At 44.1% G+C, this 26,804-nt stretch overlaps 1 protein-coding gene across 5 annotated transcripts in view; it reads right to left on the bottom strand.

Moving 5' to 3' along the window:
* NPL (N-acetylneuraminate pyruvate lyase (dihydrodipicolinate synthase)) overlaps positions 1-22,511 on the bottom strand; it is a 40,285-nt gene extending 17,774 nt beyond the window's left edge. The window contains exons 1-5 of one of the 5 annotated variants that reach the window (XM_010853116.1): positions 22,302-22,511; positions 17,571-17,654; positions 11,313-11,386; positions 10,120-10,207; positions 6,368-6,425 (exon numbers count right to left, since the gene is read on the bottom strand). In XM_010853116.1, the coding sequence (XP_010851418.1) occupies positions 6,368-6,425; positions 10,120-10,207; positions 11,313-11,386; positions 17,571-17,638 (288 nt within the window). In that variant the 5' untranslated portion in view covers positions 17,639-17,654; positions 22,302-22,511. The other 4 variants (XM_010853115.1, XM_010853114.1, XM_010853118.1 and 1 more) reach the window with 4 other exon arrangements.
* Between the last annotated feature and the right edge of the window lie 4,293 nt (positions 22,512-26,804).

The raw sequence follows: 26,804 nt of genomic DNA on the forward strand, positions 1-26,804 counted from the left end.
CACCCATGAAAAACAATAATTTGTGTACCTAGCTTGACCATGAAGGGATAAGAAAACTCCCCTGCCCAACCTGAAGGAGGAACTGATGTTGGAAGCATGATGTCTATTCAAGAAAGACAAAGAAGGTCTTCTCCCCCTCCCCACTTCTCTTCTGATTATAAAACTATAGCCCGGTAATCTCTCGCCCACTCTCTTGTGTAAGCCTCACAAGCATCCTATTCGAATAAATCACTTCTTAGCTATCATTTTGCCTCTTGCTGAAATCTTTCTGCACTGAGACATAAAGGACTGGAGCTCTTCGGAGTACCCTTCACGCCATCCTGAAATGCCACAATGGTTTCAGCAAGGCAGTTGGGAAAGTTTGAGTAGAAAGATAATACACATCACAGAAGATAGAGTGCTACTCTTCTGATGTTTTCTCACATTATCTCATCAAAAATGAACATTTCTTCCCACTGAGCCCTCATAACTTTTTTTTGTATGTATTTCAAGTACAGTACCTAAGCCCACCACACTGTAAGATAGTTGCATATGGTTACTGGTCTCCAACTAGAGTTAATTCCCTGAGGGTAGGATGTCAGATCTTATTGACTCTTGTGTTCAGATCAGTCATGGTGCTGAACACATAGCAAGTACCCAGTACCCAGTAGATGTGTGAAACACGCCCCATTACCTAAAAGGGGCATCACATTAACTATGGATATCTGTATCTAATAGATGTGATTAACTTTCTGCAGAAGTAAAGCAGAAGAGTCAAAAAGAGACTGGAATACAGTCTAAAGACCAGTCAAGGACACTGGACAGAATTTTATTAATAAAGGATTGAAATGAGATATATTTGAATCATTCAGTACACTGTTCAGGACAAGAGTAGTAGGGTAACCTTAGCTGAAAGGAAGGACAAAAACCACTTCATAGATAGTTGATGGCAGGGCCCATTCAGGCATCATCCAGTGGAGACTTATGTCTAAGCAGATGCCAATATCACTGTCTCTTTGGCAAGATTATCCCAAGGCAGGGGATTAATTTTTATGCTAAAATTATCTTTATATTATTCTAGTATTGAGTCCAATGAACAACATTGGCTCTCATGTCATGATATGACAATATTTTAAAATTTACGAGACCTAGGTTCGGTCCCTGGGTTGGGAAGATCCCCTGGAAAAGAGAATGGCCACTCACTCCAGTGTTCTTGCCTGGAGAATCTCATGGACAGAGGAGCCTGGTGGGCTACAGTCCATGGGGTCTCAAAGAGTCAGACATGACTGAGCAATTAACACCTCTTCCATCGGAGAAAACGGCAATTGAAAGGAGAAGGGGGAGAAAAAAGATTTCCTCCACTACACTACCTTACTTGAAAGACTGACTGTAGGAACAACAAATCAAAAAGAATAAACTAAGTTTTCAAGTTCAGATTCTAGGCTTACTAAGCAATCATTTAGTAATGCCTTCACTTGTGGCTTGCCTAAGAGTGTTGAATTGCAGTTTGGCAAGTATACAGTATGCATCCCATTTCTAAATTCAGTTAATCGGTATTTCTCCAACAGTCCAATGGTTAAGACTCTGGGCTTCCACTGTAGGTGGCACGGGTTCAATCTGTAGTAAGGGAACTAAGATCCCAAATACCACATCAGGGCCAAAATAAATAAATAGACAAATAAAAACTTAATTAATTCATTCAAATAACAGGAAATAGAATCAAACAAGGGCTTCCCAGGTGGCGCTGGTGGTAAAGAATCCACCCGTCAATGCAGGGGACGCAGGAGACATGGCTTGGATCCCTGGGCCAGGAAGATTCCCCTGAAGGAGGGCCCGGCAACCCACTCAAGTATTTTTGCCTGGAGAATCCCATGGACAGGGAAGTCTGGCAGGCTACAGTCCATGCAGTCGCAAAGAGTCGGACACAACTGAAGCGATTTTGCATTCATGCTGCTGCTGCTGCTGCTGCTAAGTCGCTTCAGTTGTGTCCGACTCTGTGCAACCCCATGGACGGCAGCCCACCAGGCTCCCCCATCCCTGGGATTCTCCAGGCAAGAACACTGGAGTGGGTTGCCATTTCCTTCTCGATCAAACAAAACCCACAAGAAGATGCTGGAGTTAGATCGGGTCATTGTGCTCCCTGGAATTAAAGCATCAAAGTTATGTGGACAATGTCTCTGCCATTTCAGTAAACAGTGTTTCGGCCAAACTGCCATCAGCTGCTGCAGCCACCAGGTCAGTGTGCCCTGAGGAGAACTCAGGATGGAGAAAAACATGCATATCAAAGGAACGGTTTCGATAAGCCTGCATGCACTTTCCCATACAAAGAAAAGCACTAAAGTAATTAACTTGAAATGTATTTTTGTGATAAGCTATAGTCTTTTGGGAGAAGGCAATGGCACCCCACTCCAGTACTTTTGCCTGGAAAATCCCATGGACGGAGGAGCCTGGTAGGCTGCAGTCCATGGGATCGCTAGAGTCGGACACGACTGAGCGACTTCACTTTCACTTTTCAGTTTCATGCATTGGAGAAGGAAATGGCAACCCACTCCAGTGTTCTTGCCTGGAGAATCCCAGGGATGGGGGAGCCTGGTGGGCTGCCGTATATGGGGTCGCACAGAGTCGGACACGACTGAAGCGACTTAGCAGTAGCATAATCTTTTGATGTTCAACTACATGGTTTATTTTTGTTTTTTTTCAGCCAGAAACTCCTACATATGCAGATTCTTCCCTTGCCTCTTTGGAACAGTCCCTAAGAGCTAGCTGAGTGGCTGTACCCCAGGCCCCAGTCCTTAGTTAAGGACGCTGATTAAAATATAATTCTTGCCTTTTAGACTGCACATTTTTTTCAGTCAACAGTTAACTGACAGCAGTCCAGTCTACGATACCTCTGGGCTTTCTTTACTTACTCCATTCACAAAGGCTTCAAAATCACCACACCATTTACTTTTCTGCTAGCAACTTTCAACTCCTTCCTCCCTCGCCACAGTTTTACTCCACCTAACCTGCCTACCTCTAAACCCAGAGCAATGTAACTCTGCATTCTTGTTCCTATGTTCTAATTGAAGAATGTACCCAGAAGAAAATTTCCACAGCTGTGTTGAGTGGTGATCGGACAAACTGAAGACGTACAACTTTAGTTGGTTTTTAGCACCACTAGGGCAATCCTTTTAAGAAAATTTAATTACTTTAAATTTATTTTTCAAAATTGTGACTTAGAAAAATGCAACACTGGGAATTCACTGGTGGCCTGATGGTTAGGATTCCAGGATTTCATTGCTATGGCCTGCATTCAATCTCTGGTCGGGGAACTAAGATTATACAAGCTGCACAGTGAGGTTTAAAAAAAAATCTTAACTATTTTTAAGTGTACAGTTCAGTTCTGCTAAATATATTCACATTGTTGAGAAACAGATCTATAGAACTTATTCATCCTGCAAATCTGAAACTTGTGGAAGGAGTTGTCAATAGGAACTTTATTTTGTACCTTAGGGCTCCATCCTGTTAAACTGTGAACTGTGCTGACCCTGCTGACAAAAACAAAAAAAAGCAGCAGCAGCAGCTATCTGTTGAGAAAGGCATCTTGGGGCAATGTGCAGAAATGTGCCTTTACTGATAATAAGTGAGACACACTTGTTTAGTCCCTCAGTCGTGTCCAACTCTTTATGACCTCATGGACTGCAGCACAGCAGGCTTCCCTGTCCTTCACTGTCTCCCGGAGTTTGCTCAGACTTATCTCCATTCGAGTCAATGATGGCATTCAATCATCTCATCCTCTGTCACCCCTTTCTCTTTCTGTCTTCAATTTTCCCCAGCATCAGGATCTTTTCCAATGAATTGGCTTTTTGCATCGGGTGGCTAAAGAGTTGGAGCTTCAGCTTTAGCAACAGTCCTTCCAATGAACATTCAGGGTTGATTTCCTTTAGGATTGACTGGTTTGATCTCCTTGCTGTCCAAGGGATTCTCAAGAGTCTTCTCTAGGACCACAGTTCGAAAGCATCAATTCTTCAGTGCTCAGCCTTCTTTATGGTCCAACTCTCACATCCATACATGACTACTGGAAAGACCACAGCTTTGACTAGACGGACCTTTGTCTGCAAAGTGATGTCTCTGCTTTTTAATATGCTGTCTAGGTGTGTAATAGCTTTTCTTCCAAGGAGCAAGCATCTTTTAATTTCCTGGTTGCAAGTCACTGTCCGCAGTGATTTTAGAGCCCAAGAAAATACAGTCTATCACTGTCTCTATTTTTCCCCATTTATTTGCCATGAAGTAAAGGAAATCAGTCCTGGGTGTTCTTTGGAAGGACTGATGTTAAAGCTGAAACTCCAATATTTTGGCCACCTCATGCGAAGAGTTGACTCATTGGAAAAGACTCAGATGCTGGGAGGGATTGGAGGCAGGAGAAGGGGACGACAGAGGATGAGATAGCTGGATGGCATCACTGACTTGATGGACATGAGTTTGGGTGAACTCCGGGAGTTGGTGATGGACAGGGAGGCCTGGCGTGCTGCAATTCATGGGGTCGCAAAGAGTCACACACGACTGAGCGACTGCAATGAACTGATGGGACTGGATGCCATGATCCTAGTTTTTTGAATGTTGAGTTTTAAGTCAGCTTTTTCACTCTCTTTTTTCACCTTCATCAAGAGGCTCTTTAGTTTCTCTTTGCTTTCTGCCCTTAGGGTGGTATCATCTGTGTATCTGAGACACATTTGACCAGTCAATAAATTGTAACCGAAAAAAAAAAAAAGATATAGACCTCCCAATCAGAGCTCTTGGCAAATAACTTATGGAAACTAAGTGTATTTCTCTGTTTCCCTTTAAAAACTTCTGCCTTTTGGTTCCCAGAGGGGCACTGTTCTGGTGGCTGCTGGAATCTGTGCTCCCTGAATTGTAATTCTAAGACCCCAAATAACCATGAATTTGTTTTCTGTTGTCTGTGAGTTTGTTCCTGTGTTGTAAATAAGTTCATTTGGGTATCATTTTTTTTAGATTCCACATACAAATTTGACGTACTTCACTTCGTATGATATTCTCCAGGTCCATCCATGCTGGATTAACAGATACACACCACTCCCCACAAACTAGATAAGCAACAAGGACTACTGTACGGCACAGGGAACTTGTAGTAATCTATAATGAAAAAGAATCTGAATCGATATTCTTTATATTTATATATACGTCTGATCCAATTTGCAAAAGAGAAAACACAGCTGCATCACTCGACGTTTATAGTGACGCAGACAGGCTGCCCGGCTGCAGTTTGTGCTCGTTTGACAGTCAGCTAACACCTAAGTAACCTCAATCTCAAGACTACTAAGTTCTACCAAGGTCTATTTGAAATTAATCCAATCAGAGATTTAAGTAAATGTCCAGGGAATAAAATTTAAGGTTCAACCAAACAATAGAATTCTGAAGGTAATAACTGCTTCATCTAGATGTGTGTGTGTGTGCGTGTGTGTATCTCTGTATGTGTGTATATATAAAACTGCATCACTTTGCTGTATACCAGAAACTACCACAACACTGTAAATCAACTATACTTCTATTTAAAACAAGATCTCAAAAAATGTATGTCTTTGTTTTATAGCCTGCTGCTTTTTCTCAGACAACAAACTCTATTCCCATTAAACGACTCTTCTTTCCCCCTCCCACTAGTCCCCAGTAACCACCATTCTAATTTCTGTTCACGTGGATTTGACTACTTTGGATACCTCATAACATAAGAGGAATAATATAGTATTTGTCCTTTAGTGACTGGGGTGCTTCACTTAGCACAATGTCCTCAAGGAGGTTCATCCATACTGCAGCATGTGACAAGATGGATTTGCTTCAATATTGAATAATATTCCATTGTATGTATATACTATATACCACCTTTTCTTTATCCATTCATCCATCCACGGGCATCTAGGTTGCTTCGACCTCATGAACAGTGCTGCTATAAACACGGGGGGGGGGGGCAAGCTTCTTCTGTCTGAACTTTCTCTTCCATTCTCCAGGCATTCATTCTCAGTTTTTACCACTTCTCATGTCTGAACACTCACTCCATCTCCTTTAGGCGCAGCAGATGGTCTTGCCTTTCACTTCCCAGAGAAAACTGAGGTTGGCTCAAGTTAAGTTCCTTACCTGCAAGCCAGATAGCTCCATACCCATCCTTACTTTGCCTAATAGAATAGGTGCCTCTGTCTCCTATTTGACGCTCTGCTACAGCAGTTATCACCTTGGGCTGCTCTCTTCATAGCTTCGTGCTGGCTTCCCTGAGGTCCTAGACCTTATATGCACCAGCATAGCATCCAATAGTTAGCAAAAGCGATACTGACTTTAACTCCAGCATAAAGATGGAGGTCCCTCAACTGGTCTCTCCCAGATGGACCCACATACATACCAGTTCTTGTGACTCCTTCAAGCTCAAGGCTCCTACATGAATTACTATCTGATCCAACCTGCAAAAGAGAAAACTCTGTTGCATCACTTGAAGTTTACAAAGGGCTGTGCTACTCTGGTTTGTGCTGGTTTTACCAGTTAGCTAATATCTGGCTAATCTCACTCTTAAGACTAGTGAATTCTACTGTGGTCTACTTATAATTAACCTGATCAGGGATTTTTTAAAAAGTCCAGGGAATATAATTTAAGATCCAACCAAGCAATAGACTGATGTTGAAGCTAAAACTCCAATACTTCGGCCACCTGATGTGAAGAGCTGACTCATTTGAAAAGACCCAGATGCTGGGAAAGATTCAAGGCGGGAGGAGAAGGGGACGACAGAAGATGAGATGGTTGGATAGCATCACTGACTCAATGGACATGAGTTTAAGTAAACTCCGGAAGTTGGTGATGGACAGGGAGGCCTGGCGTGCTGCAGTCCATAGGGCCACAAAGAGTCAGACACGACTGAGCGACTGAACTGAACTGAAGCAATAGAATTTTGAAGGCAGTAACAGATTAATCAACACTTGAGGACTTGTTTTGACTATGCCTTGTTAGAGATTCTGCATTTGATGGTGACGGTATACATGCAGATAGGTGTAAAACTGAGATATTTTGGGTTGGAGATAAAAATAAAGAGGTTCCTTAAGGCGTACATCCAGGAATCAGTCCTATAAGAAACGAACTTGCTGCGAAAAGTTTTTTCCTATCTTGAAAGTCCTCAGGATTTGGCCATGGAAAAGGTTTTCTCTGAGACCCCATTGTTCATCTTTGGATGTGTGCCACAGGGTCCCTGGGGAAGAAGCCACACTTAGACTGGTCCTCTGTGGGTAGGATCAATAAGACTCAGCTGTAATTCAGTCATGCTGGTGAGTCTTCCAGGGACTCTGAATGACACACGTGCCGCTCTCACGGGATGGAGACATGTCATCCCCATTGAGGCCTGAGCACTGAGCGCTCCCGTCATCCTTGACTTGTGCTGTCTTAGGTAAAATGGGATCTCACTGCGAAGTCCTGTGATCAGGTCTGCATTTGTAAAGGATAACAGAAGATTTCTGAAAGGAGAAAAGGTGGCTGGCTTTTTACCCTCACCAGCAGCTTTACTGCGTGACTCCCTTAAACCTTTTACTACCCCATCTCCTGGCTTAGGTTAAAACAATCATGCATTTCCTTCTCTCCACCAGGCTGCTGACTCTGTGGCTTTAGAACAAACTTGCAGTTTCTCAATTCAGGAGGAAAAGACTCCCCAAAGTGTTCTAGCCGCCATGACTTACTTCGTTTTCCAAGTCCCTGCAGAGGCTGCTCCAAGTCTTGACTTTTCACCTCAAGCTCTAAATTCTACCCCACGACCCCTTTTTCTTGGCAGATGTCCTTGCTCCTCGCTTGCAAGGCACCAAAGATAAAGGCAGTCTGCACAGACTCCCTTTTCCTCCTCCTCACCTCTGTGCTTAGCAGTGTCCCCTTCTGAGTGTTCCTCCCAGCTTCTTACTGTCTCCTAGAGCTACTCTACCTACATTTGGTTTTATTTCAAGCCCCGCTGAGATCTTCCATCAAAGGCGTCGGTTCTCCACTCTCTTTATCTCTTCTCCAGTGGCACTGTCCTTTCAGCATGGAAATGTGTTTAAGACTTTCCTACTCTGAGAGAAATAAACTACCCTTCTTTTAATCTTGGTTCCTCTTCTCTAATCCATTATTCCATTTCTCCTTCCCTTCATCCCAGCACATTTAAAAAAATAAGTATTTTTAAAATTTATTTCTCTGTGCTGGGTCTTAGTCGCAGTCTGTGCAATCTAGTTTCCAGACTGGGGATCGAACCTGGGCCCCTGCATTGGGAGTTCAGAGTCTTAGCCACTGGACCACCAGGGAAGTCCCCACCTGCAAAGGTTTTTCTGAGTGTGAGAATAAACTACCCTTACAGGTCCCCCTTCCAGGGGTCTGCTGCATTCTACCCCCTCTGCAGCTGCTTCTGTGACAATGAACCGGATGGGCTCTGCTCTGTCTGAGGTCACTGGTTATTTCCTGCCTTCTCAATCCTCCATTCTGCGGACTCTCACAGCATCTAACAGTTATTATAACAAATGCTATAATGGACATGGCACCCACAGCAAATAATTACAGTGAATTCTTATATAATCCTTAGCACTGTGTCAGGCACTTCTTGGACCCTCACCACCACCTTATAGGATGGGTACTATTAACATTCCAGGCTGATAGAGCACAGGGCGTTTAAGACCAGCCTGAGCTCACAGAGCTACCAAGAGGCAGAGCCAGCAGCCGACTCAGGCAGTCTGGCCTTCAGGCCCTGCTCTTAATTCCCATGTTCTCTGGACGCTCTACAAGACCTTGCTTCCTGCAGTGACAGGACTCTCTCCTAATCTCCCTCCAACCCTTCTGAGTGTTTTCTGTCTGGGCCCACTTTACTATCCCCCTGTTTCTGGTGCCTTGCTTTTCTGACCATGCTGGGAGGCACATGGGATCTTAGTTCCCTGACCAGGGATCGAAGCTGCACCCCCGGCAATAGAAGCACAGCTTCCTAAACTGCTGGAACTAGGGAATTTCCTCTGGTGCTTTTCTTAATGTTTACCCTTAGCCTTCCTGTTTTCTCACTCCACCCACGGTCTTTAATTGTTTGGGGCCCAGGATCGGACTGAAAATTAGCTGAAAACTGACAGAAAATGCCTATGTGGACGTTCAAATTTGGCGTACAATTTCAGAGTGCCCGAAGTGCTCCAAGGGCTTCTCAGGTGCTGCTAATGTTAAAGAACCCGCCTGCCAATCCAGGAGATATAAGAGACTCGGGTTTGGCCCTGGGTCAGGAATATCCCCTGCAGGAGGGCACAGCAACCCACTCCAGTATTCTTGCCTGGAGAATCCCATGGACAGAGGAGCCTGGCGGGCCATGGTCCATAGAGTTGCAGAGTCGGACACAACTGAAGCGACTTAGCACACAGGCAAGGTGCTCTAAAGCCATTTAAGGATTGGAGACTTACCTCCAATCTAAGGCATCGTCAATCACTCCCTCCTCTGATCCCTGTTTACACTATTTATCAGAAGGATCAGTGTTAGTTTTCATGGTCTGACATCTCCACTGGATGGTAAGCAACCTGAGGGCGGAGATCCTGTTTTATATCCCCAGTGCCAGCACAGTGCATAATACACAAAGTAACAACGAATCAAACTTGGTTCATTGCGCCTATTGAATCGATGCAGTTCTATTGGTTTCACTGGGCACGATTGAGTGTTATGACAAAAATCCATCACTGCACTGAAGTTTAGAGGATGCAGAAAGCTCCCTAAGACTATGAGAGGAAGCACCACAGACAGCATGCGGAGTCATGTGCAGAGACAAGACGTGATGGAAGCAACAGGACCCACCCTGAGATGGGAAGGATGCTGAGCAGCTCAGCAGAAGGGCCAGCAGCCAACCACCAGGACCCTCGGCCCCAGATCCAAGGACAGGGAACCCACCCCCAGCAAGGGACTGGCCTGGTAAACAGACCAGAGGCAGTTTCTGGTTACCCGATGGGATCTCTGAGAGCCGGGAGTGTCTTGCTGCCCTTCCACATGGAAAGGAAGGGCGTTCCTCTCTCCACAAGCTGACTTTGGGCCAGACTTGTGGCCGGAAGGCAGGAATGCTGTGTCATCTGAGACAGAGCTTCGGTCTCTGCCGCCCTGGCAGATAAGGGTGTTTATCTCGATGGAGCCACTCACTTGTTCCTCCCCTTTGTCACCCACTCCTCTGCGACCCGGCAGCGCTCCGAGATGCTCAGGGACAGGCCTTCTCCCGTCGTGCCGTTCACTGTTCCAAACAGAGAGTCAGTCATGGGGACCAGCTGATACCTGTCATTCCTCCGGCACCAACGCTGGCAGTGCAGGGGCAGAAACCCCTGCTCAAGAGGAAGGGACACGGAGACACACCGAGGAGAGTCTGGAGCCAGTGGTGTGATGCCATGTTTCCATTCGTCACTTCAGACCCAGTCTTTTGTTCATCTTCATCTTATCAAAATGACCAGGAAGGTTAGGCATGACTTGTAATTACAAATCTGTCCTTGTTTTCAGGGATAGAGAGTAAGTATTTTAAATGGAGACAGAGATGACTGCTCAGGTTTCAGGCAAGTCTCCGAACACAACAGGCAAGTTCTCTATTTGGGTTTAATGGCAGGAAAACCAATACCACCCAGTACCGGGATGTCCCAGCGGTCCTAAGTGGCATTTACTGACGAAGGCAATGGTGGGGACTGCAGATCTAAAACGACCTCTGTCTATAGACCTGGGTCCGTGGACTCTTTAATCAATAGAAATTGGTAAGAGGCCAGACGAGAATCTCAGGCAAGGCTTTATGGCCGTTCCTGATGCAGCCGGAGGGAGGGAGAAGCAGAAACAGGCACCCTTGCTCGCTCCCCAGAGTGGCAAGCCGGTCCTTAAAAGGGGTCACAAGAGGGCGGGTCCGTGGGTTGGGCAGGAGGCATAGGTGGTCTGCCGACTCCCTTGGTGTGCTGTGTGCGGGCATCATGTATAGCACCCTGCTTTTGTTCCCAGCACCTCAGAAGTGGCCACTGGCCATTGCCTTTTTGTATCTTATTGCTCATCATTTGCCCCAGGTGCACAAGTGCATAGCGATTTTTAGTCCCTTACAGTCTCTTTATAGTCTGTTGCTCTAGGTGCAAGTGCTCTGGTTAAGGGTCCCAGTTCCTGGCCGATTTCAAGCACACTACCCAATTAGATAATCCCTTGATCATCTTTTAGGTCTAAAATTGATGAACCTAAAAATTCACAAATCTTACACCGCTTAGCCAGGCTCAACCATAACCTATAACACAATACTACTGTGACCTCCAGGCTAGTAATCTGCTTTCCAAGGACTGAGCTCGAGATATGTAGAGAAATCCCTAAAGATGACTTACCAAAGACATTCTTCACTCCCTGTTCCTCTACAAGATAGTCCACATACCGACCAATGACTGAAAAGTTGATTTCTCTGAAAAACACAAAAAAATCGGAAAAGAATGTGCATTTATTCTTTTCTAGATTATTCAATCCATGTTTATTGTTTAGTTGCTAAGTGGTGCCCGACTCTTTTTGCAACCCCATGGATTGTATCCCGTCAGGCTCCTCTGTCCATGGAATTTCCCAGGCAAGAATACTGGAGTGGGTTGCTATTTCCTCCTCCAGGGGGTCTTCCTGATGCAAGGATCCAACCTGCATCTCCTGCATTGGCAGGCAGATTCTTAACAGCTGAGCCACTGCTCTCTCTTGTTAATCGTTATTCAAATCCACCCAATCAGACTGAAATTCTTAGCCTGCTCTGAATAATGGCTGGGTTTTTTTCTTCTCTACTCAGCCACACGTGCCTCAATTATGTGAGCAAAACCTTATTAGCTATCCACAAAGGTTTTACATTTAAACTTCGTCACAAGTAATATTTAAAAAATAATTACTTAATTATCTTTTGCCCTTTTGGGGAAGAGTGATGGGCTGGGGTTAAATGAGAACTTAACATTTTCCGTGTGGCCAGAAGCAATCATTTCTTAGGCAGTAAGAAAATCCAATCTTAGTAGTTGAAGAATTTTCGCACTTAATATTTATGACAATAGAGGAAGGCGTAAAGCCATTTATGTGTTAAACTGAAGGGGAGTAACAGTTGGAAAGGAACTTTGCCATCAGTTTGTCTTTCAAAGTGTCATTTGCGGGACAACGGTATCAGTATCTGGGGATATTAGCTGGAAATGATGAGTCCCAGGCCACACACAGTTCTCCTGGTCAGAATCTGCACTGTAACAAGATCTGCAGATGATCTGGATGCGCTTTTCAGTTTGAAAACTACTGACCTTGTAAAGATCTGATACTTCAGGCAATAAGGGCTCTTTTCCTTAAAATCATAATGAGTTTGAAAATCTAGAAACTGACAGATCAGATAAAGTGACCTGTTCTCAATCAAAATAATAGGTGGGGAGGATGGAGAATGAAAACAAAGGAAAACAGTGGGGAAAGGGTGTGTTAAATGTTGCAGAATGCATGGTTGACAAGAAAACTAAGTATTGATATGAGTTGGCTAGCACTTTTGCATTTTTGTCAGTGGGGCCAGAGAATACTAATTTAATTTTAACCTTATTAACATTCTTTTTGTCTTATTATTCCTTAAAAAAAACAAAAGAAACCAAAATATCTGAGGCATATAGAAAACAAAGACATCAAAGGGTATTTGTCAAAGGAAAAAGAACAACAGAGATGAAAACAAAGAATGCCTAGGCATCCGCTGCCCACAGTGTGCAAGAGGCAACCAGGCCAAGCTGCCACGTGGGCAAAGGCCCGCTTTAGTGTAGTTGAAAGGCCCGCAAGGGGAGCAGGCGCTCTCCATAATGGCTCATGTCCCAGCATCGTTAACACTGCCCCTCCCTGCCCACTTGCTCAAATGTCAAATCCTGGCCTCTCAGTCCCACTGAGCAAGACTCTAAGATGGGGGAGTGGGCTGCCTAGACAATTCATCTCAGGACCCTCGTTTAGGTCAGCTTGACCTGCTCAACTTCTCGAAGTCTCTCTGCTTCAGACATTTGTGACCACTCGGAACCACACCTTTACAATACACTTGCCCCTTGCTGCTTCCGTTGGCTCTTCCCCACCTGGAACAAGCCCTGAGATGCAGGAACCATCAGCAGGGGCTTTGTCTGTGTGACAGTAGCTCTGGTTTTGACTGATGATGTCCACCTACTCATGCAAGCAACCAGGAGACACCTCTGGCAGGTCCCAGGGACTTTCCAATCACGGACTGGAAACCGGAAATAAAGTCTCTGGACAATAGCTTATGCTGGTGTCACGGATTCAGACACAGTGGCTCCTGCAGACTTTCACTGAAGTCTCAACATCTCCCCAGTTCCACCCTGGCCACACACTCACACACGGAGAGCAGGCCTGGCCTTTTCACCAAGGAGGAACCTCTAGAGCTCCAGGTGACTGAGACCTAGTAGGTACTATACTCATTTTAATATGCTTTCTTTTGGTTTAATCTAATGTTTTCCTGGACTTCCCTGGTGGCTCAGATGGTAAAGAATCTGCCTTCAATGCAGGATACCCAGGTTCGATCCTTGGATCCGGAAGATCCCTTGGAGAAGGGAATGGCAATCCACTCCAGTATTCTTGCCTGGAGAATCCCATGAACACAGGAGCCTGGTGGGCTACAGTCCGTGGGGTTGTGAAGAGTCAAACATGACTGAGTGACTAACACTTTCACTCTAACACTATTCCGTGTATACTTCAGCTTTCAAAATCAGATGGAAGCTACTCATCCTTTTTGGCAAAATAACTACTCAGTTACTTACAACTCCTTTGGGAGAGCAGCATGCAGGGGCTATAACGACCCCACCCTGCCAGAGGCAGAAAGTGTTCTATTCTGGAAATCTGGGTCACTCAGTCTCCCGCAACAGTTACAAAGACGACAGTCTACACAAATCCATCTCCAGCGGGCCGGGCCCTTTGACTGGCTGGGTAACAGGTTTGTTGTTACTACAGCGTGTTGTAAAAATTCTCATGAGGAAGTCCAGGGCCTTCAAGGGAGAAAACACGACTTTTTTCCAGACATTTTGGCCAATCTGAAATGGACTCTCTGTTCTAATGACTGTGAACTTGCCCAGTGGAAAAAGTGATTTCTTGAAACAACTAAGGAAAACAAAAGTCCTTCACTCTAATGTAGAAAAAGACACGAATTGGGCTGGGTAGAGATTGACCTTCCTTTCCAATGAGGCATTAATCCGTAGGATCTCGGTTTCATCAACTGCACAAACAGACATGACAGCTCTGAGTTGCTAGGAAGATTTAAGTGGAATACGTCCCTTAAAATACCCCACATGAAGACTAACACATAGTGTTCAGCCAATCAATGTCAGCTTCCTCTCCTCATGAAATTACAGCTAACTAAATTTACCATATGCTGTGTGAAGTGCTGAAGATTCAAAGATAAATAAGATATATGCTCAGTCCCTATGCAGCGTCTGGTACCCAATAAATATCCATATATAAGGGTAGGCAGCTCAAAGCCTGTTGGGTGACTTCCCTGGTTAGTCCAGTGGCTAAGACTCCAGGCTCCAAATGAAGGGAGCCCAGGTTTGATCCCTGGTCAGGGAACTAGATCCCACATGCTTCAATTAGGACCTGGCACAGCCAGATTGAAGAAAAAAAAAAAATCTGTTGGTAGAAACACGCATGTAACAAACAGCTATTATAATAATTATCATAAACAAATAATTGTGATATAATATGAAAGGGTAGGCACAGGGTGCTAAGAGACCACAGAGGAAGGACTCTATAACTCTTTTTAGGGAAACTGGGGAAGAATAACCAGAGGATGGTTTTGATGGATGAAGAGACAAGTTCAAATGGAGCAGGGAAAGGAGAGGATGGTGGTAGAAAAAGGCAGAGGATACAAAATGTGTAAAGGCACAGAGAAGAAAGGGGATGAGGTGTTTTGGGGAAAAGAAATGTAGGAGGAAAGGTAGACTGTAAAGGACTTCCTATGTCATCCCAGGTTCTGGGCTTCCACCTTCAGACCAGTTCATGCCAGACTTCAGTGTGCTAAAGAATCATTCGGGGACACCGCTAAAATACAGGTCCTAGTTCAGTGGTATATAGTAGCACCTGAGATACTGCATTTCTAGCAAGTTCCTATGTGATGTTGGACCATGCAAGTAGCAAGGCTTAGACAAAACGGAATTCAGAAAGATTCTTAGAGAGTAAATCTAATTTGTTTTTGTTGTTCAGTCGTCAAGTCGTGTCCAACTCTGTGACCTCATGGACTGCAGCACACCAGGCCTCCCTGTCCCTCACCATCTCCTGGAATGTGCCCAAGTTCATGTCCATCACATGATTATATTTATGAGGAAACTCATTGGACTACAGTGTGGAGGATGCCCTGCAGTTGCAGGTACTCAGAAGTTCTTACTTAATGGACATCACCACACTATCCCTAATAACCTAACACTAGAGAACTGTGGACTCTCAGCATTTGAATGGCCTTAGAGATTATGTGGTTGAATTCTGTCTCCTTACAAAATATGAGAGAACTTTTACAAGGTGAATAGAGCTCCCCCGCATCAGATAGTTAGTGGTGTCAGAGCTGGGGGTTAGGAACCCAGATAGTCTAACTAAAATCTATTTAACCATGTTTTTTCCCTGCCAATTTCCTCACTTTAGAAGATCAACTTTTGTTCAGAGTCGAATCACTAGAATTATGAAGAAAAAAGAATCTTCAGCCATTCTAAATTATGGAGGACGTGGTTTACTCTAAGAGCCAGGTTAGGAAAACTCCTATCTTGGTAGGTCACCGGGCAGAATTTCTAGGTGTTAGATTCCATGTAGCTCTTCTTTCTGTCCTGTCTCTTAGAAAACATGTCAGAAAAACAGATTTTCTTGTGGGCAAGTAGGTTAATATCTACCTGCTCTTGGTGGTACTCCAAACCTGCTTCATAGCTATAGGAATATTTAGATGGAGCAGAAAGATGGAGAGAAAAGGGAACTGACAAAACTTACATGCCTACTATGTATCATGTACTTACACACATTTTGATTTAATTTAAATTCTTACAAGGCCCTTATAAAAACACATTTTTATTTCACACTTCAGGAAAGTGAGGGTCGTAGAAGAGAAAATAATTCATGAAAAAAGAGGAAATAGTGAATGGAGGCAACAGGGCTAGAAGTATTTGGGAAACAGAGAAGGATCCAGAAAAGCAGAGTCATTTTAGTTATCTCTAATATGTGTGGGTCTTGGTGTCCCAGGAAAACAGCAGGATAGAGCGAAAACACAGATACTCAGAGGGTTCCAGATGAATAAGCAGGACTTTGAAGAAAGCCACTTCTAGGCTAAGAGGGATCTGATTAAAAAGGTTAAAGTAGCACCAACCAGATACAGTGTTCTGAGCTTGCAAACAGGATCTTACTCCATAACAGGAAGTTAAGTCCTGTCTGCTCATGCAATCACATGACTGCTGTTTTATCCGCCCAACAAGTAGCTGACACATTGAGAAAGAGCTGACTTCAGTTTTTCTTAGCGCTTGTGGAAATGGAGAGGCAACAGGAAAAAAAAAAAAAAAGTGCTATTAACCATGCCATCTCAGCAAGAATTTTACTTGGACCTAGTAAAAGATGTGATTTTTTTGAGAATCTTAGAAGTTAAAATGTTTGAACTCCAATGACCTAAGGGAAAACTGTGATACAGCCAACTCTGAATTAAGAACAGTAAAAGTCATAAGAAATGTCATCCACTTTAAAGGGATAGGGTTAAGGTTTGTAAAAATTCAGTAACAGAAGACCAAAAACATGTCTTATTTAAAGGCTTACAGAATACATCATCTTTCATTTATCCCTTACGCCACAATAGCAATTCAAACTAATTAACCTAAGCACATGCTGACCCTATGCTAAACACTATTACATGGATTATCTCATTTTAATACTCATAACTCCATAATGTAGGTATAGTTGCAATTAAATAGAGGAAGAAAGGAGAAGCTTTTCTTCTAACATGTCAAAAACAGATCCAGAAGGTGGACCATTCCCCATTGTGTTAATGGTAATGTTCAGGGAGGATTTATATATTGCTCATGGATGCCCGGAGCACATGACCACTCTGCTAGTACCACCATACTATTCATCTGGAAAATGCTTGCTTGGTAACAATCTCTCAGCAATCACATGTTATTACCTCCCTTTTGCAAGCTCCCCATCATTTAACCAATGTTGAAATGAGTCTGTAAAACATGCCTTAAGGGGGCCATCTGGCAGAAACCTTCCCCACTTTCTTCAGGGTAGGACATTTCATCACGTCCATGAACAGTCTAGATCCAGCTTCTAGAGGCCAGAGCTTGATATCAAATCCTGCTAAAATGAGATTTTCCTCACCCAACTCCACTGGTCTTATTTGGGATGGGCAGGGCTCTGATGAAATCCAAGCAGAATTTTGCTTTGTGGGGCTACAGACACCAGGAGGAAGGTAAGCTGCCATATATTATCTCATCTCCCTCTGCACTGCCTGTGATACAGAGACCTCTTCTCTGACCTGGGGTCAGAGACACTGTAGGGGTGGAAGCTGCAGAGTCCAAGCCACCACTACTATGGAGAACTTTTGATCATTATGGTGGAGGGAGAGCCCTTTAGTCCCAAACCATAGTTACCCATGCTCAGTCATCGGCGTGATGGTCGCAGCAACAAGACCTTGGAGCTTCTTCTTTGGGGAGTCCATCGAGTTGCTTAAATGTCTGGAAAACATGTAATGTCCTTCCTGTCTTCAAGAAATGTCAATTAATGATAAAACTCTGGGACAAAGTCCATTCCTACACAGTTTAGAACTGTGAAAAATGCTTACAAGTGTACAAACACAGAGCAAATGAGAGGAATGTAAAATGTGAGAGCTTTACACTATAAAGGAGGAAACTATATTTTAAAGACAGGAGAGAGGGAGACAAGAGAGTAATGTTCTAGGAAAATACCATTGGAAAGGACTCCCGACTTATCTATACAGATGACCAAGGCAGTTTGAAACCTCAGAGAGCAGGGATGAAAAACAGCAGAAGAAAGAATATGAATCAAATTCAGCAAGGTCAAAGACATTACTCAAGTTGAAATATGGTCAGGAGAAAAGGGACAGTCTTATGTCTTTTCATAACTTCATATGGTTGAACAAGAATCTCCCCTTAGACCAGTATTTAAGCCTTAAAAGGCTTCAGTGTGAGCTACATAATTATCTTTAGATTTACCTGATTATCCTTTCATATTCTAGTTTTAATCAGTTTTTCCCTGTTTCCCTGGCTTTAGGAAATCACATCACAAATACTACATTCACCTCTTCCCCACTAGACCAAGCTCCCCCAGCACAGGAAATAGATTTCATTTATCTTTGCTTTCCCTGAACTCAGTGCTCTGTTGGACACCCTGTGTTCAATTAAAAAGTGATGGATATGTGAGTGATTGGGCTTCCCTGGTAGTTCAGATGGTAAAGAGTCTGCCTGCAGTGCGGGAGACCAGGGTTCAATCCCTGGGTCAGGAAGATCCCCTGGAGAAGGCAATGGCAACTCACTCCAGTATTCTTGCCTGGAAAATCCCATGGATGGAGGAGCCTGGTAGGCTACAGTCCATGGGGTCGCAAAGAGTCAGACACAACTGAGTGACTTCACTTTCTTCTTTCTATGTGAGTGATTGAATGAGGTATCCAGATTGTAGCTGGATGATGACTCCCACAGAGATCTCTGCTGAGACAATGAACCTAGCACACACTCATTTGGGGTAAAAGGATCCCTCACTACCTGGCGGAGAATGTACCTGCTCATAACCAGCATAAAAAAGCTAAGAAGTTGCCCAAAACAGGCAATGAGAGGCATCAAGCATCCTGGTTAAAAGCCTAGATTCCACAGGAGGCTACTTGCTTCATCTCCTACCTCTGTCATTTAACTAGTTATAGAAGCACTATTAATTTTTGAGCTGGAGGACATGAAAATTTGAAGCCACACATGCAAAGTCTAACAATTGAAGAAGAAAATAAAACATAATCAGACAGTATTTGGTGGCAATTTTACAAAAGATGTTTGGCTTGGTGAAAAGTTAGTGATGTCTATAATTAACAAGAGAGAGTATATAATACTTCTGAGGTCACTTTTAAAAACCCAATGCCAGATTCCCTGGTGGTGCAACAGGTAAGAATCCACCTGCCAACACAGGGGACATAGGTTGGATCCCTGGTCCACGAAGATTCCACGTGCTGCAAAACAACTAAGCCTGTGCACATCCACTGAGCCTGTGCTCTAGAACCCAAAAGCTACAACTAGAGCCTTTGCTTTGCAACAAGAGAAGCCACTGCAATGAGAAGATTGCACACCTGCAAGGAAGAGTAGCTACCCCTTGCTCACCACAACTAGAGAAAGTCCACGCACAGCAACAAAGACCTAGAGCACCAAAAAAAAGAAAACAAAAAACCACCAATGCCCACTATGCTTAAATTTGGCCCACATAAGGTAATATCATGGACTATCCTATTGTGTTCGTTTTTTATAACTGTTAATCTCATCTCCCCAGATAGCATAAACTTCCAGAGTATAGAGATCACTTTTTCTACTTTTTCTGTATCCCCCAAGATCTTGGCTCAAGTGAGCTCTTGAAGCTAGAAACAGGCCAGAACAAGGACAAAAACATGTAAGGGTACAGGTGGCAAAACGTATTGTTTTTGTGGCTGGCCAATGATGATGCCTCCCCTTACAGACAGATACATCCCTGGTGAGCTCTGCTCCTGAACTTAAGCCCAAAGCCTTCCAGTAGTTTTGCTCTGTACTGAAGGGCAATAAAGGGGGACCTTATCAGATACAAAGGATACTAGGATTTCTCTGACTTCTCCTAGTTTGAAGATGATGCTAAATCCTGTTGGAAGTTTTGAAAGAGAAATGTAATCACCTGGCCCATGGGGAAAATGCAAGGCCAAGAACACAGGACCCCAGAGGAAGGTCTGAGCACCAAATGAGGCTGACGCTGTGTCCACTGCACACCGTCAACTGCACGCATCCTCCTCCTGCACGCATCTCAACTCAGGAGAGCCTAAAGCAAACCCGCCATCTGATCATCTAAACAATGTCTTCGTTTGCTCCTTACGGTAGGGGGGTTAGAGCTCTAGGTCTGGAGTCAGACTTCCTGCATTCACATCCCGGCTCTACCACTTACCAGCTGGGTGACCTCAGGACAACTATTTAACCTCTCTGTGCTTCAGGTTCCCCTTCTGTAAACGGGGATAACAGTAATCACTTTTCATAGGGGTGCTGAGAGAATTACATGAATTGATTCTTGTAAAGTGATTAACAGTGCCAGGCTGTCAGGCACATAGTAAGTACAGGTTCAGCTCCCTCCGTGAAGTCTTGCCTGTGGACTATAGGAGACAATAGGCAGCATTCCTTTATCAGCACCATTTCCTGTCATCTCAGCTCCATCGGTACCACCTCCCCAACACTGGCTACTCTTTTCTATTCAGGGACTAAGTCATTTCCTTTCCATCTGTTATCATCTTTCCCTGCAACCCTTCCCGCTCCCCTTACTGTCCTTCTCATAACTTACACATCGTTAATTACCTCTTATCTAGACATACATACATATGGGCACAACTCCATACTAAAGGGGCTCAAGAAGGTTCAAGAGATAAAAGTTCAGAGAGCTAGGTTCCATATCAAGTCTCCTAGAGGCTGTACACTCTAGATTTCCATATTCTTGTGCTTTTAGCTGCATTTATTTCATATTTAGGGCAGTTACAAGGATATTCTTAGTATGGTCAAAAGTCTGGACTGGCAAGATAGAAAGACTTATCTATCTATGTCTCAAATTAAGTGCACTTAAATACAGCTTGCTTCGTTAAAACATATGGGGCTTGGGATAAGAGTTGGGAATCACTGTCCTAACCCCAACTCTCTTCTTCAACACAGGCAGGCTACCAGACCAACCTAGTAGCTCAGACGTTTCTGATCTTGATTTTGCCCTGCTCAGAAAATACTAATTAACATCTTCCCGGCTTCCACGGGACAAATAGCCAATTTCCTGGTCTATTGTCTCTGTAGAGATCTCTCCACACCTGAAGTGCACCAGTCCAACTGGTCCCTGGTGCTCTGCTGCAACCTACCTCATCCTGGCTCGCCTGTTCTCCCACCCAGAATGGCAGTATCTCCCATTTCAGCCCCTTCAGTATAACCAACTTTTGGAACTCACCTTTAATATGAGAGGACACTCTCTGATCCTCTAAATGAAAATAATTTCTTACTCTTTAGCATTCCCTCAAACATTTGCTTTTCATTAAAAACTACATCAGAGATAGGTAGTTCTGGCTCTTCTTTTCCAGTGTAAGCCATCAGGGGGCAAGAACGGTTCAAAAATCTATCTTTGTGCGGCACAATACACTAAATAAACGAGCAATTTGCTGGCTTTGGAAACCGTGAAAATGCTTCAGGAAGTGAAGTGAAGTCAAAGTTGCTCAGTCGTGTCTGACTCTTTGCGATCCCATGGACCATACAGTCCATGGAATTCTCCAGGCCAGAAATACTGGAGTGGGTCCCTACTCCAGGGGACCTTCCCAGCCCAGCCATCGAACCCAGGTCTCCTGCATTGCAGGCGGATTCTTTACCAGCGGAGTCACAAGGGAAAATAAATGAGTAAAGTTTGCTGGCTTTGTAAACTGTGAAACTGCTTCAGGATGAGATGGAGTTAAAAAAAAAAAATCACAACCATGGTAACTGAGAATGATCCATATTTTGTAAGTAGGAATATTAAGAATATCATTACTTAAACACTTATTATTCTCGAAATCTTAACACCTCTATCCACAGACAAGAATCCTTAATGCAAAGAATTCAAGCTGCCTAAGTCAAGCTCTCTTAAAAGAACAAAGTTAAAAAAAATTGCTGGGGGAGGAAGAGGAAGATGCAGTTCTAGACGTGGAAAATCACTCCAAAGACAGAAATACTTGGAAAGATACAAACAGAAACAGAGAAACTAAACACACAAAAATGCAGAAATACAGCTTCCCATCAAATGAAGGGACTGTATGACTCTTAATCCCTAAACTCTCTTCTCCCCAGTGGCTGACTCTGATTACTTTTAAAAAAGGATCCTTGAGGCCCGGCTCTGCGGTCTGGGCAGAACCTAGCGGAGTGGGTCCCTCTTCCCGTCCGTCCAGACACTCCCCCGGGCCGAGAGGGTGTCGCGTTCACACTCCCCCAGGCTCCATTTCCCAGCTTCCCGGCCCTGACCTTTGCGTCCGGCCGTCACGGTCTCACCCACCCCCGAGTCCACTCCCTGACGCCCCTCTGCGCTCATTCCCTGTTTGTCGGTCTCCATGCGTCCTTCCGTCGGTGCGTCCGTCCACGCCGCCCGGGCGCGCTCACCCAGCCGTCGCGAGGCCGCCTGTGCCGCTGCGCTCCGGCTCCCAAGCGCGTCTTTATCGCGGCAGCCGCGCACCACGTGCCGCCCCGCCCGGCCCGGGAGCTGCAGTTCCGCCCGCGCCGCCCGCAGCCCAAGGCCGGGCGCACAGGTGGAGTTCCCTCTGCCCGGGGTGTCCCCGCCAGCGCCGGGGTCTGGCTGCGCACAGGCGCGCAGCTCCGGCTCCCAGCAGCTGTGAGCTCGGAACTTGCCCCTGGGTTCTCCGAGCGCGCGCTCATCCCGTCCGGCCGGCACCTCCCCTCAGGTGCAGCCACACCTATCTTTTTCTCCTGCTGGGCCGGTCCTTCCCCTTCTGGGGTCCTTTCTGTGTTAACCTGCCTTCTGCCCGAGGCCCTGCAACAAAGGATTTGGAAATTCGGGCTGCTGTTCTAGAAGCGTGCCGAGAACACTGCCTGCCCCTTGGGGATTCCCTGATCTTCCAGCTCCAGCTGCTGCCCCAACCCCGCAGGTTCTCCTGTTAGAAAGAGATACACCTAGAGATTGTTGTCATACTGAGTGAAGTGAGTCAGAAAAACAAATATCATATGATGTTGCGTGTAAGTGGAATCTAAAGAAATGGTAAAATGAACTAATTTGTGAAACAGAGATAGAGTCAGGTATAGAACACAAACTTGCCGGTTACCAGGAGGGAAAGGGGGGGGAGTGGTAAAATGGGAAACTGGGATTGACACATACACATACACACTACTATATATAAAATAAATAACTAATAAGGACCTACTGTATAACACAGGGAACTCTATTCAGTACTCTGTAATGACCTAAATGGGAAAGGAATCTTAAAAAAAAAAAAGATATATGTACAGGTATAACTGATTAACTGAAACTAACGCAACGTTGAGAATCACTATATTCCAGTTTTTAAGAAGAGATGAATGGATATTAAAAGCGGATTTGTTACTAATGCAACAGTTTTTCTGGCTTATTCTGGAGAACAATTGAAAGAATTTTGAAAGGAAAAAGTATTTTTAACCAAAATATCTCCACTTGTAAAAATGTCAAGAGTTTATTTTCTAATATCAAGTGTTGTGTTAATAAATCAGAAACACAACCATAAGCAACTCCCTGAGCTTTCTCTTGCTGATGTGAATTAACCTCAGTTTTCCATAAAAGGCAATGGGCAGTGCTTATTTCATTTAGAAAAAATGGATTTCCTGAAGTGCTTTCTAGTTTGCAAAGTGCTTTTAAATCCATTCGGATAGGTCTTTCATTGCATGTTGCACCAGAAATTAATTCATTCCATTCAGTTCAGTCGCTCAGTCATGTCCGACTCTTTGAGACCCCATGAATCGCAGCACGCCAGGCCTCCCTGTCCGTCACCAACTCCCGGAGTCCACCCAAACACATGTCCATTGTGTTGGTGATGCCATCCAACCATCTCATCTTCTGTCGTCCCCTTCTCCTCCTGCCCTCAATCTTTCCCAGCATCAGGGCTTTTCAAATGAGTCGGCTCTTCATATGAGGTGGCCAAAGTACTGGAGTTTCAATTTCAATATCAGTCCCTCCAATGCGCACCCAGGACTGATCTCCTTTAGGATGAACTGGTTGGATCTCCTTACAGTCCAAGGGATTCTCAAGAGTCTTCTCCAACACCACAGTTCAAAAGCATCAATTCTTTGGCCCTCAGCTTTCTTTATAGTCCAACTCTCACATCCATACATGACTATTGGAAAAACCATAGCCTTGACTAGATGGACCTTTGTTGGCAAAGTAATGTCTCTGCTTTTGAATATGCTGTCTAGGTTGGCCATAACTTTCCTTCCAAGGAGTAAGCGTCTTTTAATTTCATGGCTGCAGTCACCATCTGCAGTGATTTTGGAGCCCAGAAAAATAAAGTCAGCCACTGTTTCCCCATCTATTTGCCATGAAGTGATGGGACTGGATGCCATGATCTTCATTTGCTGAATGTTGAGCTTTAAGCCCACTTTTTCACTCTCCTCTTTCACTTTCATCAAGAGACTCTTCAGTTCTTCTTCACTTTCTGCCATAAGGGTGGTGTCATCTGCATATCTGAGGTTATTGATATTTCTCCCAGCAATCTTGATTCTAGCTTGTGCTTCCTCCAGCCCAGAGTTTCTCATGATGTACTCTGCATAGAAATTAAATAAGCAGGGTGACAATATACAGCCTTGACATACTCCTTTTCCTATTTGGAACCAGTCTGTTGTTCCATGTCCAATTCTAACTGTTGCTTCCTGACCTGCATATAGGTTTCTCAAGAGGCAGGTGAGGTGGTCTGGTATTCCCATCTCTTTAAGAATTTTCCATAGTTTATTGTGATCCACAGAGTCAAAGGCTTTGGCATAGTCAATAAAGCAGAAATAGATGTTTTTCTGGAACTCTCTTGCTTTTTCCATGATCCAGTGGATGTTGGCAATTTGATCTCAGGTTCCTCTGTCTTTTCTAAAGCCAGCTTGAACATCTGGAAGTTCACGGTTCACATATTGCTGAAGCTTGGCTTGGAGAATTTTGAGCATTACTTTACTAGCGTGTGAGATGAGTGCAATTGTGTGATAGTTTGAGCATTCTTTGGCATTATCTTTCTTTGGGATTGGAATGAAAACTGACCTTTTCCAGTCCTGTGGCCACTGCTGAGTTTTTCAAATTTGCTGACATATTGAGTGCAGCACTTTCACAGCATCATCTTTTAGGATTTGAAATAGCTCAACTGGAATTCCATCACCTCCACTAGCTTTATTTGTAGTGATGCTTCCTAAGGCCCACCTGACTTCACATTCCAGGATGTCTGGCTCTAGGTGAGTGTGAGTGATCACACCTTCATGATTATCTGGGTCGTGAAGATCTTTTTTGTATAGTTCTTTTGTGTATTCTTGCCACCTCTTCTTATTAATGAATTTATAAAACAATCCTATATGGTGGGTACCATTTTTTAAAAAGTCATACTTTACAGATGAGGACGCATTCTCCCATTTTATAGATCAGAAACAGGAGTTTAAAAAGCTTAAGTGATTTGCCAAAGGCTATAGAACCAGTGAGCAGTTGAGTTGTGATTTGATCTCAAGTCATCTGGGAGCTGATACTATTAATTGCTACTCTGTGTTATCCTGCGAAAAAGGAAGGAAGGAAGAGTCCTAGTTACATCTGTTTGTTTCATTATGTTAAAAAGAATATTATATCCCAATGGGACAATGTTAGTATTTTTTTTTCAAGGTCACGTTTAAAGAAATGTTTTTAAATTGTATTTCTTTTCATTTTTGGCTGTGCTGGGTCTTTGTTGCTGCTTGGGCTTTTCTCTAGTAGCACAACTCTAGTGGTGTGTGGGCTACTCATTGCGGTGGCTTCTCTTGTTGCGGAGCATAGGCTTTAGGTGTACGGGCTTCAGTAGTTGTGGCTCTCGGGCTTAGTTGTTCCTCAGCATGTGGGATCTTCCCAGTGCAGGGATTGAATCCATGTCTCCTGCCTTGGCAGGCAGATTCTTCACCACTGAGCCGCCAAGGAAGCCCTCAAAGTCACACCTTAATATATGAAAAATTAAGTACCCAAAAGATGTAAATCAGTAGGATTAATATTGCCAGCCAATAAGCCAATATTCTGAATCTATTTGATATAAATATTTTATAAATAACTATGTTTATTTATTGGAGAAGGAAATGGCAACTCACTCCAGTATTCTTGCCTGGGGAATCCCATGGGCAAAAGAGCGTGGAGGGCTACAATCCATAGGGTCACAGAGAGTCGGACACGACTGGGGTGACTTAGCATATGTTTATTTATATAAATATATAAATGTTTATATAAGTTTGGTGCATGTATGCTAAGTCACTTATGTGCTAAGTCACCCCAGTCATGTCTGACTCTGTGTGACCCTATAGACTGCAGCCTGCCAGACTCCTCTGTTCATGGGATTCCCCAGGCAAGAATACTGGAATGGGTTGCCGTGCTCTCCTCCAGGGGATCTTCTCAACCCAGGGATCAAACCCACATCTCCTGCATTGGCAGGTGGGTTCTTTACCACTAGGGCCACCTGGAAATTCCTTATTATAATGTGTTAGGGTTTGCTAAGAAGCAGATGCTAACGTGGAATTTGATGTGCAGATTTTCAGAGGGAGGTAGCAAGGGAAGGCAGGAAGAGCCTTTAGGTTGTCATGGAGCTCTGATACTTCTGGAAGGAGAAGGAAAGAAAGAGGGTTGGGTGGGAAGAGTCTCATTAGAATGAGGGAGAGATGTGCATATCCCAATATCCACTAACTGCTCTGAAGAAACTCACAGCCTCAACTATGAATTGTGGGAAAGGCATTTATTAATATATATATATGTGTGTATATATATATACCTGTGTAAAGATATTAAGAAGCACTGAGGGGAGACTCCATGTGGATTGGTTGAGTATGTGTGTGTGTTTTAGTAAGTGTGTGTATGATGAAGCAAGAGAGTCTCAGGGAGGTCTCCCTAGGGGAAGATGACACCTAAGTTCAGTCTTAGACACT

The sequence above is a fragment of the Bison bison genome, unplaced genomic scaffold (assembly GCF_000754665.1).
Source record: "Bison bison bison isolate TAMUID 2011002044 unplaced genomic scaffold, Bison_UMD1.0 scf7180017864322, whole genome shotgun sequence".
NCBI classification, from domain to species: Eukaryota; Metazoa; Chordata; class Mammalia; order Artiodactyla; family Bovidae; genus Bison; species Bison bison.